General features: G+C 39.6%; 1 protein-coding gene across 1 annotated transcript in view; it reads right to left on the bottom strand.

Annotated features, from left to right (window-relative positions):
• Positions 1–23,601, bottom strand: part of LOC121505821 (protein phosphatase 1H-like) — a 65,359-nt gene extending 41,758 nt beyond the window's left edge. The window contains exons 1-2 of the mRNA XM_041781373.1: positions 23,026–23,601; positions 2,388–2,574 (exon numbers count right to left, since the gene is read on the bottom strand). Coding sequence (XP_041637307.1) covers positions 2,388–2,574; positions 23,026–23,261 — 423 coding nt within the window. The 5' untranslated portion in view covers positions 23,262–23,601. The remainder of the gene's footprint in view (positions 1–2,387; positions 2,575–23,025) is intronic.
• Positions 23,602–24,337: the final 736 nt, after the last annotated feature.

Below are 24,337 nucleotides of genomic sequence, written 5' to 3'. Positions count from 1 at the left end.
ACAGGAGGAATTTACTACAATAAGAGAGAACGACTGACTCAGTCTCTGCAGAAAAGGAGCACATATGTAAGGGATAAGTAAGGAAAGATTACCAACAGAGAGTGTCCCGAATTAAACAACAAAGTAGATGTCGTAGAATTCCTGCTTGGTGTTGCAGAGATATTGGGGCACATCACGAAATCCTATGATTTTTTTTTTCAGTGAGAAAAGCTTCAAATTCACAAGAACTGAACAGAGCAATCATACAAACTAAACGAAGCGAAAGGAAAGTTTAGTATGTGTGTGACGTAGATAGCTCCACGCCATGCCTAATGACGCCATGATCACGCAACACAGCAAATTCAGAAATAAATTCAATTGTAAGTATTGATTTCTTTAACAATTTTATCTACTTGTTGTTGCAGCCTTACTCCAGAGGTACTAGAGATAACATTAGAAGGAGAGGATCTTATTACACAATATTACATATACATGCAGAAAAAAATACTTTGGATAATCTTTAGGGAATATATGAAATTTACTAAAGAAAACTGGAGTAAATGAAAACGAAAGAGGACAAATCAGCAAAGTAAGGGTCCTGTTTTGATGGTAAAGTACAGTGTCTTAAATGCACGGTGCAAAGCAATTTGGGGACAATCAATCAGCTGTTTGCTATCTAGACAGCACAAATACATAAGTGCAGAATGCAAAAGAGGCTTGATTATACATTGAAGAATTCATTCAGAGTCGTCTCTCGTTCCATTAAGAACTATGTGTGCCTGCTGGATTGTGTGTTGGTATTTACACTGCTGATTTGGTTTATTGTTTATTAGACTGAACTCTAACCAGTTCCTTTAACTTCTCTCCTCTCATTGTGTCACTGAAAACACAGAGCACCTGCAGGACACTGTGTGAAATTCTAAAGAAAATTTAGAACTCTACTAAAGAAAAACACTGTCAGTATAGAAAGGAGCAGAAAGACAGCATTAATCTTCAGCGAATTCAACATTAAATGCAAACATTTTTTTTTACTGCTTGAATTCAAGACTATATTCTCAAATGTGTTTTACAGTTGTGTGCAGTTTTACAGCAGGATAACAGTACGTCCATTCTACGCGACAGCACCATCACAGATATGTCCAAGGATTATTATAAATCTGTTCTCAGTTGGTAAAGGGTGGAATGCCTTCTCCAGGTTGGGAATGAGATCCTGCCCCAAGTGGAGGAGTTCAAGTATCTTGGGGTCTTGTTCACGAGTGAGGGAAGAATGGAGCGGGAGATTGACAGGCCGATGGGTGCAGAATCTGCAGTGATGCGGTCTCTGCATCGGTCTGTCATGGTGAAGAAAGAGCTGAGTCAAAAGACGAAGCTCTCGATTTACCAGTCGATCTACGTTCCTACCCTCACCTATGGTCACGAGCTGTGGGTTGTGATCGAAAGAATGAGATCACGGATACAGGCAGCTGAAATGAGTTTCCTCCATAGGGTGTCTGGGCTCTCCCTTAGAGATAGGGTGAGAAGCTCAGCCATCCAGGAGAGACTCGGAGTAGAGCCGCTGCTCCTCTGCGTTGAGAGGAGCCAGATGAGGTGGCTCGGGCATCTGGTCCGGATGCCTCCTGGATGCCTCCCTGGTGAGGTGTTCCGGGCGAGGCCCCGGGACACGCTGGAGAGACTATGTCGCTCAGCTGGCTTGGGAACACCTTGGGATCCCCCAGGAAGAGCTGAATGAAGTGGCCGGGGAGAGGGAAGTTTGGGCTTCCCTGCTTAGGCTGCCCGCCACCCGATCTCGGATAAGCAGAAGAAGATGAAGAAGATGGCTCGTTGGATGGATGGATGGATGGATGGTTGGATGGATGGATGAATGGATGGATGGCCTTTTAACATGAGAGCATGTGGGCTGCGTTGGCTTTTGCATACCTTTCTGGGTTTATTAGACATCATGCACACATGGAGGAGAGCTTGAAAACGTAAAGAAACAGAGGCCCTCTGTGCTTGAATATATCAGGAAACACACTGATATTAAACTGCAGATTTGTGAACCTCTGTGCGTAGAACAAGTTAGTGGATAAATCTTTCTAATACATCTGCTAACACAGAGCACTTCGACACTTTCAACAGGTTTTCTGCATCCTAAAGACAAGAATATTTTAGGACAAACACTCCTTTTGGCACCAACTTTTCAAATTTTTCCCCTTAAAAGATTTCAGTTTGTTTTCCAATCCAGTTGTACAGGTTATAGGTCACACTGATGGTGGATAAAGTTTTGATTTGATTTATCTTGGTCTAATTTTTTACACAAGGGTGTGTAGACTTTTTATATCCACTGTACGTATGACTGCATCATGCACCTTCAACCCTTCCTGCATACATTTAAAGCAGTGTATATTAGTATGCATGTGTTTTCTTACCTCTCCCAGCATGCCGTGCTCCATACGCAGCGCAAGGCTTTCTCCATTAGGCAGGGAGTTGCGTCTCTTAGCTGTGGGGGTCTTGCTTGGCGTGGGGGGGCAGTAACTCATGGGCCTCCTTCTTGCAACTACCACCTCACAGCAGGCCTGGTCCTCATTCAGCGCACTCTTACCGGCGTTAATCACCCTGAAAGACACACAGGTTGACTCATATTTGTCTGTTCAGCCTTTCAGAGGTCCTGTTATATAAAAACATTTGGCTCATACACTCACAGACTTTGTTTTTCTCTGGTTAAAATGTTGCTACAAGCAACAGATGCATCACTTGCTGTAATTTTTAGCCTGACAGCTGTGGTCTAGTTGAAAAACAGCCAACATCAGACGCTTTTTTTGTGGGATGAAACAGTTTGGAAGTCTTTCATGGTTATTATGGCTCACTGCAGGATCGCAACAATTAGTCCGAGCCACAGCCTGAGGTTTGTATCTGCACACTGTGTTCACTTTGTACGTAGTTTGTGTTCCTAATGAAGATCAAACAGGAGCGCTTGTTTGCAGTCCTGCTCTGCTGATGCAACAGGACAGTCGCTGCTGGCTGAATTAGAAGTGTTTGTTGATGTGTGACTGGATATGTGTGCCTGAAGCAGTGTGTACATGTGTGTGTGTGTTACATATCCAGCTTTGTACCTCTTTTAAAAAGGTAGACCACAGAGAGAGAAGAAACCGAGTAGTGATTAAGGATGGACAATAAACATGGCATACATTACCTCAAACATTTCTATTAGCTTTCAAAGACGGAGAATTTCTTGATTTTTATAGCTGCAATGGTCTGTGTACAACGTGTTCCTTTGTTCATGGTGATTACAGCTCACAAAAATAAAAAATCCACTCTCTCAAAATATTAGAATACTGCGGAAAAAGTACAACGTGCAAAGGTTGCCCAAGCTTTCTCTCTCACTCTGGGTCAGAACACACAACCACAATCATGGGGACGACTGCTGACTTGACTATTGTATTCTGTCATTCCTGAACACTGGTATTAAGGCTGTTATCCACCACTCTGACACTGAAATTCTTATGTAAATTGAATTTTGAGATGCTTATCTTTGTCATTAGGGGCCAATTGTTAACGTTAATACGCAATTAGGCTTTTGTTACCTGAGAAGATGAACAAATCTCCGACAGACGATGTTACACCAAAAGAAGGGGTGGAAAAACACCGATATAAGTGATCGGTAAAATCGTTTTCTAAACCAGTGGTCCTCAACCTTTTCAGCCTGAGACCCCATAAAAAAGGGGTAAAAGGGACTGGGGACCCCCACTGTACCTGAAGGTGAACACAGCCATGCATAATCAAGAATAGTCGTGTGCAGACAAGGCCGCCCATAAGGGGGGATAAAGGGGAGACCTTTCTGGGACCCAGCCAAACTGGGGGCCCATGTATGTCAGCAAAATTGTATTTCATTTTAAACCTGAATGATAACCACTTTTATCAAAGCAACAACACATGAAATTCATGTATTTATGCTGTAGATCAACATAACCCCTTTTCAAAGTATAAACCCCTTTTATTAAACAGAATTAGCTTTTTATTAATAATATTTACAATGTGGACGGTCACACAGAACTATTAGAAAAGCAATGTCAGACTTTATAGTTAGGCCATGATGTGCACAAATGTTCCAGAAAATAAAATGGACGAAACTGAGAAAACTTCAGAAAATATAGTGAATAATTGTGAAAAAAGACAAAAAATGAGTGAAAAGTGTCAAGAATGAGTTAATAGTAGGGCTACACGATTTGGAAAAATAATCTAATTGAGTTTCCCCCCCCCCAATATTGTAACTGTGATTTGATATGTGAATATGTCTCAAGTTCCTGATTTTATGTGTTTTCTATTATCCAAAAGCAATTAATAACTCTATATTATAACCAGCACAATATCACATTAAAATAGGGCTGATCAGTTTGGAAAAAAAAATCTAATTATGATGATTTTGACTCATACTGGAAATTGGTTACAAATAGTCTTAAATGGGGTGATTTTTTTATGTAATTCTTAAGAAAAAAATTACAAAAATGAAGAAAGTAGGCTTTTTGTAAAAAAAAAAATCGCAATTGAATAATTGCCTGGTATGTAATGCATAACATGTCTGCTGCAAAACAAAGTTTTAAAATGTAGGGATGCACAATATTATCGGTCTGATATCGATATCTGCAGATATCAAAATTTCTGCCGATATTTACATCCAATATTTTGCCCGTGTATTTCAGCATATATCGACTGTAAATTTTGTCCATATATACTAATAAATTAGTGGAGTTTTAGGCTGAACCAACAGACCTATGTCAGGTGAGGTCTTTTTCTTTATTTATCTTCATTCTTTATACTTTAATGTGTTTTTTAAGGACTAAAATGTTTTCTTGGTCATCCTTAAACCTGAAAGTGTCCAAAAAGACTGAAATTTCTTGTCTGAAGAACATATTTAAATATTGGTAACGATATCGGTATCGGCTAAAATGAATCTTTCGGCATATCGGATATCAGCAAAAATCTAATATCGTCCATCCCTATCAAAATTGTATTTTTTGACATAAATTTCAGGTTATGGAAATATTGCACCTTCTGCGATTTGAAAATTGCAGCAGGTCATATTGTGATTAAATCTAATTTTCGATTAATTGCCCAGCCCTAGCTAATATAGTAAAAAAAATAGCATGAATGGGAAAAAGGGCAAAAATGGGGTGAGGTGGAAAAAAGAAGTGGCAAAAAAAGTAAGACAAGAACATTGCAATAAGGGATGTAAAATCAGCAAAAATGGGTTGAATGCAGCAAAAAATTGACTAAAAGTGGCGAAACAGTAGAGACAGGCAAAAAGATGCAGAAAGATTTGGCAGTTATGGGCAAACAAAAGGGAAACATGATTAAAAATGACAGAAATTGTGAAAAAATAGCAAAATGGGATAAAGTGGCAAAAAAATTAAAAAAAAAATTTAAGAAAAAATAGTAAAAACATACAAAGAGTGGGAAAACAAGCAAAAAATGGCAAAAGGTGGCTAAAGTAGGCAGAACGTTGCAAAGATTTGTTGCAGAAATGGAAAAAAAGGTTAAAAAAAACTGCAAATATGGGCAAAAATGGGTTAAAAGTAGGGCCAGGAAATTAGTTGAAAATTAGATCAAATCCATATATGGTCTGCTTTATCAAATTTTCAAATTGCAGAAGGTGTGATACTTCTCCAACCTGAAATGTTTGCCATAAAACCAGTTTAAAATCTTTGTTGCAGCAGAGATTATACGGTTTACATGTCATGCAATCATTCAAGGAACATTTTTTGGAATAGTTTACAAAAAAACCCTAGTTTCTTTATTTTTTAAATGTTTTTCTTAATAAAAAAATGCAATTAGATTATTTTCCCAAATCGTTCAGGCCTAGTTAAAAGTTGCAAAAAGATGTGGCAATAATGGATGGGAAAAGTGGTTAAAAAGTACCACAAGTAAATAATTCCAACATAAGAGCCAAATAGTTGCATGGTACACTTTTCAGCTCCAAAATGAGACATGCTACTGCTACTGATCCAACGCACATACATTAATACAATCAATACATCAAAACTGGTTCTCCAGGTTTTTCAGGGGCGGGCCTGCTTTGTACCAAGCTGCCATTATCTTCAGCTTATCAGTGGAATAAAAGCTTTCATACGTTTAAACGTCATGATGTAAAACACTGATGAGTTGACCTCTCTTTTTGATTTAAGGTTTGACCTAGAATAGTGACCAGTGATTGGAATAATCACTTAAATGCTTGAGTACTCGTTTCCTACTCACACGCCTGCACATGAGCAGTAACAGCCGAGAGAAGAAAGTGCTGCAGAAATTAGGGCTGATTTGCAATTGACAGCACAGTGGCTGCAGACTGGAACAGCTCTCTCCACAGAGTCTGACTTGTCTTTTCATTCAGAGCTGGCCTTTAAAGATGCAGGCATGCAGCACTGATGAAAGGACACAGGAGGAAACATAGAGGACCACTGTGGTCCATGTCTGACATTATTCCTACAGCAACACAAACATATAATTCATGTGTGCCTGATCATGAGGTAAAGACAAGATTTAAATGGTGAAATCACTTCAAATGCCAATTCCTATAATAAAACCTGATCACTGCGGCGACGAGCTGGCCTGAAGTGGTTAGTAGTGCATCTGCTGTGTCCTAGCTAGAAACGTCTTCAAGTCAGGAAATGCATGTCTAGTCTTGGCTTACCCCCCCCATAAGGGTCGCTGAACCTGCTAAATAACAGCCATGGAGCTGGAAATAAAGGCTGAAAAACATGAGGGCACAGAGATGAATCCGATGAGACTGACAGACATCTCTGGAGGCTGTTGTGAAAGAGAAATTGGCATGTCTATTTATAGACACAGACTGTGGATGTTTTCTGAGGCAGCTTCATGGTCGGGTTGTTTGCCTCATATGTTTGATAATCTTGGATGGAAAGGGAAAGACAGCGCCTCTTAGGAAAAATCAGTGTTGCTTCTATAAATAGCATGATACATAGATCAATTTACAGTACAATTCACATTTATGTTTTTGCATTGAATTTGTGGGGCATATAAAAGAAGATAAAGAGGGCGATGAAGAGCCATCCATTACACCTGCATGAATACTCTCTGAGTTTGAAGAGAAGGAGAAAGGTGTTGGAGGATTCTGAAAAATCCAATACAGAAACAATACATTAACCCTGTAGTACATACTTAAAGGGGACATATTTTACCCCTTTAAGACAAGTTTATATCGGTCTCAGAGGTCATGCCTGGGAAGTCTGTTGCTGAAAAAAACTCCAATAGTGGGTTTCTACATGTCTATAAATCTTTCTGAACATTCTCTCTGTCTGTGGCTTTAAATGTTAGTGAGCTGTCTGACTCCGCCCTTCTCAGGAAATGGATGTGGCTCTCCTGATCTTCCTCTCAGCTGGCAGTTGAGCGGAGGATGAGGGGAGGAGGGCGGAACTTTCTTCCAAGCAGGGAGGGCCAACCGAACCTTGGGGGCGGAGCTAACTCCCCACATGACATCATGGGGGGAGTTACTAGTTAAACAACATCACTTGTGCTAGTCAACACTAATAACATTCAGTTAGACACGTTATTAAAGGAGAGCTCTGGGAGAGCTCAGACAGTTTACAGCTACCTGATGTGTGGGATGTAAACTACAAACATGGAGACAGAGTATATGGTAATAGTTCTGAGCTAAAAAAAAAAAAACATCATAAATATCAAACTCAAACAACTAAGAATGTTCCCAGGCAGCTTTCTCCCTATTTGGTTAAATGCCTGACATTTAAGCGACTACTCTAAAGTGCAGAAAATACTCATGTGTTATGAAGTGAGGCTGGAGCACAGAGTAGAGTGAGGCTAAAGTTAGAGACTAGCTCATTCCTCTTTGCTGATTAATTTCTCACCTAATGTGGTTACTCATCACCTCAGTTCAGCAGATATACATGAGTATAAGCCTCAACAGCCTATAGGTGCTTTGCAGATGACGTCATGCAGCAGCAGAGAACTCCCCTTGGGGGGCAAGCAGAGACTCCTGCATAGAGAAACTCTACCAAATAGCCATGTTCGAAACGGCAGCAAGCTGGAATTAAAAAAGCCTCTGTCTAAAGCATGTGCCACCCATCACTCATGTACGGTCTGAGCCCTACTTGTGACTGTTTTTTTTTTTTTTTATTTGGACCATTAGAAAGTTGTTCACCTCTTTCCTGGCTTTTTTTTTGTTTTGTTCTGTTTATTTTTTTGGAACAGGACAAATCTAAAAGAATAAAAAAAGAAAATCACAGAGCAGTTCATCTCAGTACAGTCTGTTGTTAGCTGATGTCACTGCCTTCATTTAAAGTTAACAGCTAGTTAAATGCTGTGTGTCTGTTCATTGTGAGGTAAATTTCTCGAATCTATCAGCCAGGGTGGCCGAGATTTGTGCCAGAAAACAGTAAATTTAATCCCCAACTCCTGTCTCTCTGCCCTGGCTCAGAGCCAGGCAGCTGAGCTCTGATCATTAGAATTTTTTTAAATTTTGGAAGGATTGTATTTCTCAGGAGTGGGCGGGGCTTCAACGACACGCCCACAAATTTGGTGCCTCATTTCTCATGACTTTGAAGCTTAATTTTATAAACTTAGAGATGTTTTTCTTGACTGAAATTTGACCTGGTGGTTCATAACAGAGTTGCCTGTCATACAACGAACGTCAAAAGTATAGGCTATTTTTTAAAATCACTTTACGCGGACTTTTAGAGATGTAGGACATTTGGTGCAGCTCAGTAGGGCAGTAGGGTTGTTCTGCTATCAAAAGGCTCTTTTTTTGACCAGTTTGGCTTTTAAATGTGGATTAAATAATAACATAAAGAATACAGAAAACTGGCACTCAAACAGGAGCTTCTATTTTTAAAACACTGACATTCAGCGTTGTTTCTATGACGTGCTAATTCATTTCTACCCTTAATAAATTTAGACTAGTTCTAGTTGATGAAAACAAAAGTCCAGTTTTAGTTCTGCACAATCAGATTGCATTCACGACTGTGCAATAACATAATCACATAAAAGGCTGCAATTATTTTTGTACTAGTAGAACTTGTTAGATTTACATAAATGTCTGCAGAAAGGCCTTTGAATATACAAAAATGACAGTTTGTGGAATTATCATAGTTTTTCTAAAAGAGGAAAAACTTTGTGTTGAAAAATATGAACTTATTTTGAAAGCAGTGCTGCAAAAACATCAGATTATGAATTAGCAATTAGAGTTATGACACCATTTATATCACATATTGCAATCACAATAATGTCCAGTATAATCACAAATGCACATCCTGTTTGTCAAATAATATAATTTTTTTTAGAGATCTGAAATATCTAAGTGTGACAAAAATGCAAAAACTAAGAAATCAGGAAGGAGGCAAATACTTGAACTCAGACTGTATCTTTTATTTACTTTTATTGCACGTTTCATTTGAATAATGTGCCTGAAAGCCCTTTAGGTTTATTACTGACTGTCTAAAACATTTTTTTTCTCTTTAATATTAACCATCTTCTACTTTGCTGTTGTGTTCTTTATCTTTCGTATTCATGTGGTGTATTCCTGACTAACGCCTTGAGAAAAACGTCCACATTCGTGCATTTTGAAAGTCTGTTTTTGCATTCAACTCCGAGCTTTTCTGCATTAATTGTTCTTTTGATGCTCCCAGTTTTTAACAGAGGCAAAGCTATGAACCATTGTGCTTCACCAAACAATCATCACATCCTTCAGGCCAGTGTCTGGCCCAGAATCTGCTGCCAGGGGTAGAGCAACAAAGAGGGCATTAGATGTCTGACAATGGAGGGGAAAATTAGGTTTTGTTCCTAATGGGAGACAAGCTCATTGTGGCGAATAAAACACAGACTTGATTGGCAAGGAAATAAAATAACACGAAACCATTTTCTGTTGAAATGAGGACAAATGAGATGCAAGAGTTCTTTGAACCACATTCACAAAAGCACCAGCTGCACCTACCAGGAAGTAGCACAGAATGATTCCACTATTGATTTAACCTATTAAAAGTATTGCAGGCATGAAGAATGGGGATTGTTTTTGCTTAATAGGGTGCAAGCCTTCAGAGAAACATTTTTAACACACACCCTTTTGGGAAGTCAGTCCCACAGATGCACACACCCAGGTCATCTCATTACTGTTCTTTTCCAACATCAACAAGCTTTCAGTGGTCGATGAATCACCGTGTTTTATGGCTGTAATCACTCACAGGGCAGTGCTATTGTTATGATGTCGTGGCGGTTACATGTTTGCTTTGAAAGCAGAGCCGTGTTGTGACAGTGCAGACCCAGCCCTCTGGACATGATGGCTTTTATACTCAGCATGCATGTTAGATGATGCATAACTAATGTAGTTTTAAATCTTAAGCTCACTTGACACCTTACAATATTACACTGGCAACCAGCTGTTTTCAACACGCTGTCCATGGTGTGAGTTTTGATGAGCATAGTTACATATTCTTTAATAATGAGGGGGGCTGGAGCAATGCCTCATTCTACTGTTTAAAATCTAAATTTAAGTCCAGACTTTGACTTGGCCACTCCAAAACCTTCATTTTGTCTATTTTGAGTCATTCAGAGGTGGACTTGCTGGTTTGTTTGGGGTCATTGTCCTGCTGCAGAACCCAAGAGCGCTTGAGCTTGAGGTCATAAACTGATGGCTGGACGATGGTCTTCAGGATGTTCTGGTAGACAGCAGAATTCATGGTTCCATCAGTCACAGCAAGTGGTCCAGCTCCTGAGGCAGCAAAGCAGCTCCAGACCATCACACTGCCACCACCATGTTTGACTGTTGGCATGATGTTCTTTTTCTCAAATGCTGTTATTTTTACTCCAGATGTAACGGGCCGCACACCTTCCAGAAAGTTCTACTGCTGTCTGGTCAGTCCACAGAATATTTCTCCAGAAGTCTTGGGGATCATCAGGATGTTTTTAGTCAAATGTGAGATGAGCCTTTGTGTTCTTTATTGTCAGCAGTGGTTTTGGCCTTGGAACTCTCCCATGATGCCACTGTTGCTTAGTGTCTTTCTGATGGTTGAGTCATGACCTCTGACCTTAACTGAGGCCAGTGAGGCCTGCAGGTCTTTGGATGTGGTTCTGGGTTCCTCTGTGACCTCCTGGATGAGTCGTCGTTGCACTCTTGGAGTCATTTTGGTTGGCCGACCAATCACTTTGTTTCTCATCTGTTCTTGAATTTCTTTGGATGGTGGCACGATGCGTTTCTTTCTGAGATCTTGTAGCCTACTTCACTTTGTCTGACAGCTTCTATTTAAGGAATTTCTTCATTCAACAAATCGGGAGGTAATCAGGCCTGGGTGTGGCCAGTGAAACTGAACTCAGCTTTCCAAGAACTGTGGTGCGATGAGAAAGACTCATCACCAGTTATCACAAATACTTGATTTCAGTTCTTGCTGCCAAGGGTGGAACAACCAGTTATTATTTTCAGAGGGCAATTACTTTTCCACACAGGGCCAAATAGGTTTGGCTTTTCCCTTAATAAATAAAATTATCATTTAGAAACTGCATTTTGTATTTACTTGGGTTGTCTTTGTGAGATATCAAAATTGGTTTGATGATCCGAAATATTTAAGTGTGATAAAAAGGAATCAGACAGGGGGCAAATACTTTTCACGACACTGTGTGTGAAAAAGTCATGCTCTCTAAACCTAAAAACTGTTTTTGTCCACCCCTGGCATCAAAAACTGCCAGCAAGCATTCGTGATAACTGGCAATGAGTTTTGAGAATTTTGGCCCATTCTTGATTGCAGATTTGTTTTAATTCAGCCACATCGGAGTGTTTTGCAGCATGAACAGCCTGTTAAAGTTCATGCTAGCATCTCTATCAGATTAAAGCCCAGACTTTACAAAGCCCCTCCAATACTTTCATTCAGTCAAAAAACACTCATGATTTGTAGCTATAAATATTTCTTAATTGGCAGATATTAATTAGCACTTATGCTCATTTATATTTGGAGAAGTGGCTGCTCTTCCAATGCTGAGGATCGGCATAACACAGAGCAGATCAGGCATCAATGACAACAGAATGACGCTGATTAAGTCAGAAGTAGAATAAAGGAGGAGCTGGGGTGGAGGACAGTTGTAAGAACCTTGCAGAGAGTGTAGCTAGGTGAGAACAGTTTAAAGGTCACGTATTTTACCCCTTAAAGACAAGTTTATATTGTTCTCAGAGGTCTTCAAAACATGCCTGTGAAGTTAGTTTCTGAAAAAATACTCCAGTATTGGATTTTTGCTTGTCTAAGAACCCCTCTGTTTCAGCCCTGCTGGTAACAAGCTGTTTCTGTGTCTGTGCCTTTAAATGTTAATGAGCTGTCTGACTCCGCCCATGATCTTCCTCTCAGCTGGCAGCTGAGGGTAAGATTAGGAGAGGAGGGCGGAAGTTTCTTCCAAGCAGGGAGGGCCAACCAAACCTGGGGGCAGGGTTTACTCCCCACATGACATCATGAGGGGGAAATCTGAGAACGGCTTGTTTTAGCACACATTTACTGAAAGGTGGAGAAAGAGAGGAGGGTAGGGAATGGATTTTTCTGGTATTTAAGGGGATTGTGGACAGGCCAGGGGCACATATTTTTTGTTAGAAAAGCCTTAAAAAGTGAATTTGTAGGGATGCAACCGAAAATTTAGCCAGTGAAAATTTTTGGCCGAAAATGTCCCAAAAGTGCATTTTCGGTTTTCGGCCAAAAGACTTTTACCACAAGACCAAAACACGATGTTGTGATGACGCAAGCAAAAACCTCAGCCAGCACGCTTGGATCAGTGGTTCTCAAACAGGGCCACACGTATGTGAAGCCACTCCAGGGGGTATGCGAGATTTTAGAATAAATGCCGGCTATCTAAGAAAAATAGGGCCTTCCTTTTCACATCAGGAGCAACATGATTTTGTGAGTATATTAAATTCTAAAATCACATTCGTGCTGCGAACGTCTGTGGTGTGTTTTCTCTATCCTCTGATAAACAGTGATATTTATTGAAGTGGAAAATAAAAGGGTTCTCCCTCTCCGTCCTTCAATCCATGTGTAGCGCGGCACTTTTACGCACAGCCAGGAGGTCAGCACCATTAACTTTCACTGTTTCATTCACTGTACCAGCCAAGTTTGTAAGAGGAGGGACTGACTTTTCATTCATTCTATGTAAAAAATTATCAATGATAGTAATCTGACACGCCAGATGGATGGGAAAGCTTCAATAGGAAACGTTTGAGAAAAGCCAGAGGCTTTGAAAAAACTCTGAGTGTGATTGGATGAACGTCCTGTCACATTTCTACGGGCCTATCAGAGCAACAAAACACGTGGCGTAGCAGCTATCAAGCTACACATTGTTGGAATGTCAGTGCTTCATAAATATTGACATAATTTTGTAATTGATTTATTCTTTGAAGCATTAATGTTAATGTATGTTATTGCAGTTGGTTTTAGCGAGGTTAGTACACAGTCACAGCCATAAATGCAATGGTACTAATAATTGGCAGAATAATTTATTTCGGTGTTTCGGTTTTCGGCCTTGGTTTCCTCATTTTCAGTTTTCGGTTTGGACCAAGAATTTTCATTTCGGTGCATCCCTAGTATTTTGGATAATATCTTCCCTTTAAATAAGGTAGCATGAGAGCAAGTAGCCAATAGTTAGTAACAGCAAATAAGTATCGGCTGAGTACGTCCTTCAGTGTTGTTATTTTTGAATAAGGGGTACAAATTTTGGGAATAATGTGAAATTAGACAATATTATGTTTCGTGACCCTAATTACAATACAAAAAATAAATGTTATCATAAGTTTACTTTCTTGGTTATCAGGGGAAATGCCAACAGTAAAAGTTTAGACATATGTATTTCACAACTCAAAACATGCAAGCATTAAGTAGCATCAAAAACTAAAAGTTTCTACAGTAATCAGGTTAGGTCAGGTATGGGAGTGTATGCGGGTTTGGCACTTTGCCATGTCAAACTTGGTCTGCCCCATCCCTCCAGGTTTCCTCCAGTAAACCCAGTGGGCTGGGACCAGTTAGTGAGGTGGATCAAGCAAAGGGAAGTGCACTAGCTGTCCCCGTATCAGGCAACTGACTGTTCCCATCTTTGTCCTCCTGAGCACGTCTGCATTAGACTCACAGTGCCAACAATATCCAAAGATGCTGAAGAGAAGAAGTCACAAAGGAGTCCAGTTGGTGCCTCTGGCCATCAGTCAACATCCAAGCCTCACAAGAGTATACAAAGCCTGGACCAAAGCCCATAGATTCTGACTTTTGTCTGCATGCTCAGATACTGAGAACGCCGCACTATCGTCCCATGCACGAGTCCAAGTCTGCGGTTGAGCTCAGCCTCACAGCCAGCAGATTGATCCAAAACGCTGCCAAGGTAGGTAACTGCTCTACAACCTCCATGATTTCACCATTCACAGACACAGATTCGATGGCAGCATCCAAGGTGCCCCCAAAGTCCTGGATCTTTGTTTTGGCCCAGTAGACGTGCAATCCCAACGTTTCAGCCTCCTTACTCAGCAAGATCAGAACCCTCCTCTGCAAGGATCACATCATCATCAAAGTCGCTGCCCCTGTTACCCACCCCATGATCCAGTCCATACAGGTAGTGAAGAGCATAGGGGCTAAGACGCACCCCTGCCTCAATCTAGAATGAACTGGGAAGAAGTCAGAGGTGGAGCCACCACACTCCACAGCACTCTCTGGACCAGAATAAAGGGCAGACAACAGCTGGATGAGTGAAAGTGAACGCTCCAGAATCCTGCAGAGGGCAACTCACCGAATCAAAATGCCTTTGGGTGTTACTTTCAAAATTACAACCAAAAAATGTAAGCTTGTCCTCTTTTGAAGCTAAGTTTCTTCAACAAGGAGCAGAAGTGGAACTGTTGTAAACTTCAAGGCCTTTCTGCAGTTCTTTAAACCTTTTAAGTACAAAAATATTTGCAGCCTTTTATGTGATTATGTAAGCCTGACATCTTTGTGCCTGCGTTTAGATTAATGGTGCAGCACCTGCTACAACTATGTTAATGCCTTGCTGATAATATTATATTCTCTATTATATAATCAAAGCACTTTGTAAACCCTTGTTTTTAAAATTGCCATTCAAATAAAGTTATTATTATCATCATTATTATAATACATTGGAGACTGACCCTGTCTCTCTCTCTCTTTATTTTCATTCAAAGCTAAAGATGTATACTGGCTAAAGCTATTGCATTCCAGTGTTTAACCGTTCAAGCTATAGACCAGTTCAGGTTTCACATCCCTAACCTTGGGTCTCAAAAAAACGACTGACTGAACTCCTCTGGATTGTCTCGGATTAACCTTTATTCCAGAGAGAGAGAGAAAAAGAGGGCCAAAAAGGCTGCTGTAATGACAACTCAGGAGGCTTTAATTACAGATTAAATGCTGACATGGACTGAACTCATTAACCACACCAGTCCCACAGAGATGCTCCACGTCTGCTCTGAGAATCAGCAGTCTGAGTCTTCAAGATCAAGACAGCGACAAGAACAAGAACCTGTATTAAAGTGTTATTTTAACCCCATTCTTCATAGTCATGGTGCTATAGTTTATAGCTCATACACAGAAACATTTTATAGCCAATTCTGCAGAGATATTTAACATTAGAGTAGTTTTATTCCATGATAAACCTAATGGAAAGAAGAGGAAAAAAACAACATGAACAATTCAATTCAACCTTATAAACTGCGGCGTCTCACCCTTATTAATAAGTCACCATTCCAGATTACTGCAGCAACCTTTACTAGGAATAAGCTGACAGCTCCTGTTTCCTGTTAGATATTCAAGATTCTATTTTAAAATGCTAACCACACACATTACTGAGGCCAGAGAGTCATCTATGAATAGAAGATGTGATGAAAGGAAATAGAGGGAGGAAAATTCAGATCAACTGATTCCACTTACTGCTGGTAAAACTGTTTCTGAGCTGCTGCTCCTCAGATATTTTTCTACAGTGAAACATATGAGCACAAATCTGCTTAAAGTCATGTCTTATCATGTTTCAGTGTGATAGAGAGCTTTGGTGATGGTTTTAAATATCTGTAGGGTTACCATGTTGGAAAGACTGCAGTATAAAAGACCCAAAAAAAAATGAATACTTTTATAATCTATGACGTTAAATTAAAAAATTAGAAGGAAATAGGGATCATCTGAGTGCAGTGATTGTAGAATAAAGCAGGGGTCCTCAACCTGTTCAGCCCTCGACCCCCAGAATAAACGTGTCAGAGACTGGGGACCCCAACTGTACCTGAAGGTGGTTGAACAGCCAGGAACATTTAAGAACAGTCCTGTGCAGACAAGGCTGTCCATAAGGAGGGATCCAGAGGGAGGTTTCTGGGGCCCAGTCAAACTGGGGGCCCATGGAGGTCAGCAAAACCATGGTCCATTGTGAAGTTCAGCTGTGAAAACTATATCTTATATTTGACCTGAATAATAACCACTCTTATTAAAGAAACAAATATCTGTCTTTAGTCATTTTGCCTTCTTTAAATGAAAATAACTTTTGTTAAAAACATATATAAAGTGGCTTAAAAATGGCAAGAATTGGTTAATTATGGCAAAAAAGTTAGAAAAGTTGCTAAAATTGGATTTTTAAAGAACATTAATGGGTTAAAAGTGACAAAAATTAGATAAAAGTGGCAAAAAATGACCAAAAATAAGTGAAAGTGGCAAAAACAGGCACAGAAAGTGGCAAAAGCGGATTAAAAAGTGACTGGAATAGCTTTAAGGTGCAAACAATTGGTGGAAATTAGATGGAATAGGATGAAAAATTGATATAAACTGACAAAAATGGATTAACTGTGGTTAACCCTTTATCTCATGAGGCTAAAAATGGCGATTTGGACATATTTTGTTATTTTGGCTGTAAAATAGTCAGGAAATGCCCTAAGTCTGAGAGCTTTGGTCCCTTTTCCCAGGAGTACTTGAACTTGACTTTTCAACATCTGGTTGATGATTATTGCACATTATATGGAATTGTCAGCAGTTTAAAAGAAGAAAAACACAAAAACAGATTTGTTTTTCACGGCTTTTATGAGAAGAAATGTTGTTATTGCTCATGAAGTTTTGATTGGACATTTGAAATGTGAATCTCTACATGTTTAGAACAATCACCAGTCATTTTTTGAGTCTAGGACTCTGGGTGTGCAAAAGAGAACTATACTAAACTTCAGTTCAGAAGATGCATCCTTCAAATCGCTGTCCTCCTCTATGAACTGTAGCGGCTGTTTTACCGTTCTTGATGGTCTCTCTGACATTATAAATGTGTGTAATAAAACACAGACTTGCACAAATGCCACTATCTAACGCTGTTTTTAGAAAACAAAATACTACTCTCGCTCACTCTCCTTTTACTCTCTTACTTCACTCTCCTTTCTAGCTGGTCTTCTGCAAAGCTGATCTTTTCGCGGTGCTGTTCGACATTACTGTAATATATACACCGCGCATTATATATTGCCAGAAAGCACCGATTCTCAGCTCTCTGTCAGCATTGAAATTTTTTAAATTGAGCAAACTTTCAAGGAGTTATGGTGCTGAGAATCTGTGTAGTTGTGTCTCCAAACTTCTGGTGTATTGTTATGAATGCCCTCACTATATAGTTGTGAGTACCATAATGAACCATATATGTGCGCGTGCCCACAATTCTCAGCTTTCCAACACCGTTGGAATTTTTCAAATGGGACAAACTTTGACAGAGTTATGGTAATAAAACTCTAGAAATATAGAACAGATCACCGGTGCTCCCTCAGTAGGTAAAGGGTTAAATGGGCAAAAGGGGGTGTAAAAATGGTTGATAGAGGCAATAATAGTTCAACAGAAGCAACAACAGGCAAACAGTGGCAAGAATTGGTTTAGAAGAGGCAAAAACAGGCAGAGAAAAGTGATGGAAAGGGTTAAAATGGACTAAAATGGGTTTTAAGTAGCAAAAACATGCTAAAATGGGCAAAATTGGTGTTAAAAAGTAACAAAAAAGGGTTAATGTTTGGTAAAATTGGTGTAAAGTGGCAACAGTGTATTTAAAAAATATTCTTGGTTTTTTAAGGCATCTGGAGACCCCCTCTCAGTGTCTCGCGACCCCCAAGGGGGTCCCGACCCCAAGGTTGAGAACCACTGGAATAAAGACACTTATGGCTGTAAGGTCAAGTCACTCTACCACACAGCTCAGGCTGAGTCTAGTCAATAGCACGTTTAGCTCTAGCATTACATGTAGCCAGGTAACTAGCTGAATGTCAAGGACTCTAGGCACAGTTAGCAGGCAAAAACACGTGTTTTCCTCTCAAAGTCTGACGGCTGTATCGCAACAAACTCAGTGTGTCGTCTCTGTCAGCCTGCCTGGGGCTTTAACACTGCAGTGAACTAGCCGTATTCTCCAGTATGGCTACCAAAGCTAAGCTAGCTCAATGCTAAACACAATACTTCCGTCAAGCTCTTCAAAATAAAAGTCTGCGGCTGTTATTTTTCTGAAAGGCTTTTATTGTGAATGCCTTCACTAGGAAACGTGTTCAAGTCATTAGAAGCTTAACACACCTCATCAGGTTAGAGATGAAATGCGAAACTTGGAGTGCAGTTTGACAGAAGTAAACCTAGAGAGTCTTAAAAAAAATAAAACATGTTTCCTGTGTTCTTATACTTTGAGATAAATTGAGTATGCCATCAAAGGCTTTTTTAGGGGAGAAGGGGGTTAATAACACTTGAATTTGGATTAAAAAGCATTATCTCTTTTTAATTTTTCTAATACCGTGATATAATACCATTACTGTCAAAGGCAAGAAAAATACCATGACATGATTTTTAGGCCATATCGCCCAGGCCTACCACCAAGACACCTATGACTACTCTGAAGTAGTTTCATGCTTCAGCAGCTAAAGTGGGAGAGACTCTGTTGAAGAAAACTCAGATTAAATCTGGACTAGAGTTCACCAAAAGGCATGCGGGAGACTCCACCGTCAAGAGGAAGAAAGTTCTTTGATCTGATGAGACCAAAATGGAGCTTTTGGCTATCAGACGAGACGCCAAACACAGCACATCACCACAAACACTGCCACCACTGTGAAGGACAGTGGTGGCAGCATCATGCTGTAGGGATGCTTCTCAGCAGCCGGCCCTGGAAGGCTTGTGAAGGTAGAGGGTGAAATGAATGCAGCAAAATATAGGAAACTACAGCTTGGGAGGAGATTTATTTTTCCACCAAGACAATGAGCTGAAGCAGACAGAGAAAGCTGCACAGAAAACAAGGTGAATGTTCAAAGCCCAGACCTCGACCCAGAAGAGAATTTGTGGCTGGACTTAAAAAAGACTGTTCTCACGCCCGATCCCATGCAACCTGACAAAGCTTGAGCAGTTTGGCAAAGAAGAATGGAGTAAAATTGACTCGACTGACATTACTTTGTAGAGATCTGCTTTGACTACAGCAGGATACAGAAAATCTGACAGTAAATTTATTACTTTCAAGGCCTTTTTAAGACAGTTTTACTCGTTTTAAGCCCTTGTCATATCATCAAGTTTATTTTTTAACTTCGACTTTAAGGTTGCTCTGCATTGTTCTGTATGACAGTTGCTGCTGTGTTGTACTACCTGTTGTGTTGCCTTATGTTCCTCTGTCATCCAGTATGTCATTATGTACCACAAAAAAAACTTACTATGCAAAGACAGAGGGGCATTTTGGTTGGACATCACATAGTTGACGGCTCAAAAACCCTGTAAAGTGATAAAAATAATCTTTATTTTAGGTTTTAGTTTATAAAACTGGGCTTCAAAGTCATGAAAAATGAGGCAGTAAAACCTAGGATGGTGTAGGCGTGTCTGTTGAATGAGCTGAAGCCACGCCCACCAAAGAGAAATACAATCTTGTCAAATAAGAAAAAAAGGTTGCAGCTACCTGGCCATGTGCCAGAGCAGAGAGACAGACTTAGGGATCAAATTTACTGTTTTCTGGTACAAATCTCTACATTATGATGCCTTTAATGACCCACAGGCTGTTGTGGCTAATAGATTTTGAAAATTTACCTCTCAGTGAATAAAACACCCCATTTAGCAAGCTGTTAACTCTCAAACGGTGAAAATTTTTCTAATGGTGTAAACCCAAAATTCAGTCACACATAGATCTCAGTGTTTTCATGTTTACAGCAATCTTATTCCATCATATTTAATGTGTTAAGACACAGAGTTTTGATTTCACTTTACAGGGACTTTAAAAAACTGTTTAAAGGTGTGTTTAAGTCCATGTCAAGTCCATGAAGCTGGTTGTGGTGTTACTCACAAAATCAGAGCAGCTGTTAACACTGCAGCCACTTAAAGTTGCCAGCATGTTGGGTAAAGTGCAGTTTAATTAGTGGTAAACAAGCTATTTCTGTCAATACTTTCACAATAAAAGTCTGTGGTCATTAATTCTCCAGTGCTTTTATTGTGAATGCCCCCAGTGCTGTCACCTCCTGCTTTCAAATGTGACTGCGCCCCTTTTTGGCTCCCAATAACCGTTTAACCGTAGAATTTTCATATTTTAAGCTTTAAACCCCTGATGACCCGGCTCACTAGCAGCTTTGCACACCTCAGCACCACAGAAGTGAAACTTAAAGCTGCAGGAGTAATTCCAAAGAAATGAACACAGAGAGACTTATCAGTTCAGTCTGACATCACAGGTCTGTTTTAGGGACAGGGGAGGGGGTTTGTGGCACCTGCATGTAAATGTGTTATCTATTTTAATTTTGTAATACCACCATATAATACCGCTACTGTAAAGGGCAAACAAAATACCTTGATATGATATTTAGGCTGCATCGCCCAGACCTATTGTCTGCTGTGGATATTTACTTAAAATGATAATGCTCTCATTTAGAATTACACTTAATATTTCTGCTGATTCAACAGTTTTGCATTTTTAAAAGTTTTTGTAATATTTTGCATTCTTCTTAAGATTTTAAGAAGCAGCGACACAGACTAAATTGTGATGATGAAATACTGCAGTTAGTGATGCATTTGTAAATATGTTTGACTTATAATTGATGTCTTCCTTGTTATGTTTCATGTTGTTTATTATAGGGAAGAGCAACTTTGGTTACCAAGAGAGCCACATTAGTTTTAATGTCGATGCCAGAATGTTGGATATACTGAACTTAAACCCTGTGATTACTGATTATTTAATCAAAAGAAGAATGTGTTGCTTTCATGATCATTTATTACACCAACATTCATGTTCTTGAACTCAAGTGTAAATAGAAACAATTAATTCAATACGAAACATTTTTGAAGGCAGTGAACGTGATAGTTACTTCAAACATTTTTTTAAATGATATGAACAACTACCCCCCTCCCAACCCTGCTGGCCCTAATCTACCCTAAATCCCACAAAAAGAATGCGTAAATAAAGAAATAAGGGGGAATAATAATGAGACTAAAATAAAGTAAAAATAAATTAGTTGAAATAATGGTAATAAAAGGAAACTGAATTAAAATAATAATAATATACCAATAATAATAATGTTTCATGAAGGTCAACTCTTCCCCCTCTTCTTCCTATTATAAACGCAGCTGATATTATAAGTATTATCACTATTATTGTTATTATTCATATTAATGACATAATTAATATTATTTTGTTGGTTGGTTTATTCATCTTTTCATGTAAGGTATTTGCACATTGTGCATTTCCTTGTTTAATTTTGTCCAAGTTGTCAATTTAAAAAAAAAAAATCCCTATCCCTCATGTACCACTTGAATATCACTCATCTGTTTTGATATTTCTCACAAATAAAATATAAAAAAAATAAAATAATAGTTAATATGATATTAAATAATATTAATTAATAGTTATAGTAATAAAAATAAATAAATATAAAATAAAAAAATGTTTCAGTGATAGTTATTTCTTATTTTAAATGCATTTTTATTTTTTTAAGTGCCTTTAGTGATGCATATAAAACTGTTTCACAGAAACACAATTTTCTATTAATAAGAAAAAAGAAAAGGAATAACTGATTAAAAGAAATGTTAAAAAGAATTAAAAATAAGAAAAGTAAAATAAACAAAACTTAAATAAAATTAAACACAAATGGAAATGACATAAAAAATAGAATAAATCATGAAGTCAATAAATTATTTTTATATATTTTTTAAAACAAATAAAAATAAGAATAAATATATTAAAATGTATTTCATATAAATTAAAAATAAAATAAAAATAATTTTGAAATAAAACAAAATTTAAAAAAAAAAGATGAATCCAAAGAAATAAATGTAAAAAAAAAAGTTTCAAATAGTTTTTGATCAAAGATTTTGTTGTTTTTTTCCTTCAAGTTTTTAAATTTATTGGTATTCGAAAATGAAATCAGGGGCCGCACTGAGTGAGGTGGAGGGCCGCATGTGGCCCCTGGACCGCCAGGTGCCCCACCCTGATTCATTCATTGTTCTCCTTTTAGCTCACTGGTTCTAAATAATAGAATTTTGTTCAACTGTGTGTTTAATCATTAGAAGGAATGAGAAATAAACGTGGATCTCACATGATTTCTACAGGTGGACCCAGCTACCGGTGGGTTCCTCTGACCCTTACAGCAGCTCTGTGTGTGCCTGTTGCTGTTTAAAATCAGACATGTTTATATGATGGTCTCGGGTCAGGCCTCCTCTGAAGGGGACTGCTACTACTCTGTTTACAGGCAGACAGGCCACAGTTGCAGACTAATGCGCAGATGCACTGGTAGAAGTTAGCCTACATCATCCTCTTGCACGTGAATGCCAGCTTGCTCTCTGAGTGCTGTGATCCTTTGGGTGAATGCTGTCATCCATTTCTAACAGCACGCGATTTCAATTAGACACAAAGCTCTGAGAGTGAGTGCAAAGGATGCTGGGTGGATGCGGTCTGGGTCACAACAGGTGCAGCTTTGCTCCCGGTCTGGGCTCTTGATTGCTCTGAGACTCAGGAGTGTTTATATCAATGACAGCATTAGCAAACTGTTTTGTTTTGGACACCTGCACGTCATTAGGCCTGACCGCCAAGGCTTTCCATTACTGTGAGGACATGAGAAACACAACTAGAGCCGCTTTAGGAAACAGCTGAGGTCGGGTTACTTACTCAGCGTATCCGGTGGCCCACGGTAATCTCCTGGTTTCCTTCAGGATGAGGATGGGCCGGGCTATGTGGTCCGCGGAGCATTCGATCTCATCCGGGGATAGTCCGAGGAACTGCGGTCTCATATAGGGGAATTTCAGCGGCAGCTCGGAACCGTTATTCCCCCCTCCGCCGGAGCTGCCCCCGGCCATGATTCCGCCCATGAACCCGGCCACGGCGGACTTGACCCGGGTGAGCATGTTGTTGGCGCGTCGCGGCGGGTTGTCGGTCGGCCGGTGCGCGGCGCCGCGGCTGCCTTTCCCCGGATTCCCCCCCAGGTCTGCCGCGCTGGTCGAAGACAGGCTCGATGGAGAACTGAGGCGGAGGAGGAGTAGGGGGGAGGAGGAGAGCCTCAGATAGCTAGAGCTTCATTCATTGAGGATGGAGACGACAGGCGCAGCCGGAGGGGAGGATGGTGAAGAAGCTAAAGCCCTGCACAGCTCCATGGAGAGTCATTGATAACAGCTCGGCCGTCGTGAACGCGGAAATACACAGAAGATTAACTGGTCATGTGACGCAACCATGGACGCACACTGCAAAAAATAACAAACGCATGCTTGGTACCATGCTGTAGCTTTCTTTAATAAACTTAGAACAAAAAGCAGCACAAGAGTAAAGATAATGTAAGATTTTATTTTTACTTCAGTTTTTCTTTAGTTGTTAAAAATATACAAAGGACAACTGATGAGTAACCCCCTCAGAAATATAAGATAAACCAGCCTTATCTGAAAAAAAGAATTTATTTATTAATACAAACAAGAAATCAAGTTTGTCAGAGTGATATTTCTTGCAGTGCAGGATGAGCAAAGACTGATCATTGCAGCTGCAACATGAGCAGCTTACAGAGGCTGGCAGCAGGTTATGAGTCTGATTTTACCGTGGAGTCATTTTAAAACACGATCATAAAGAGCAAGAAGCTTTTAGGCACATTAAGCGTTTTTTAATCAGTGTTGGAGGTAGTTTCCCCAAAACAAGTAATTATGATATTACTACAAGAGAATAATACACAGGATATAGCAAATAAATAAATGAATAAATAGATAAATAAAATACAAATTATAAAGAATGATGCAGACATGGCAGGGGTTCTCAAACTTTTCACGCTGTGACCCCCAAAATAAAGGTGCCAGACAGAGGTGTGCATGGGAGTCGCCCCCTCTCATGGCTCAGTTGTTGAAAACGCACGCTAAAGTGTCCTCTTGGGAGCCAAACGTATGCTTAATTGCCCTCAAGAGCCAAAATGCGTGCTAAAGTGCCCTCTTGGGAGCCAAAATAC

The sequence above is a fragment of the Cheilinus undulatus genome, linkage group 23, assembly GCF_018320785.1.
Source record: "Cheilinus undulatus linkage group 23, ASM1832078v1, whole genome shotgun sequence".
In the NCBI taxonomy this organism is placed as follows: Eukaryota; Metazoa; Chordata; class Actinopteri; order Labriformes; family Labridae; genus Cheilinus; species Cheilinus undulatus.
This window is presented reverse-complemented; position numbering and strand designations above follow the sequence as displayed.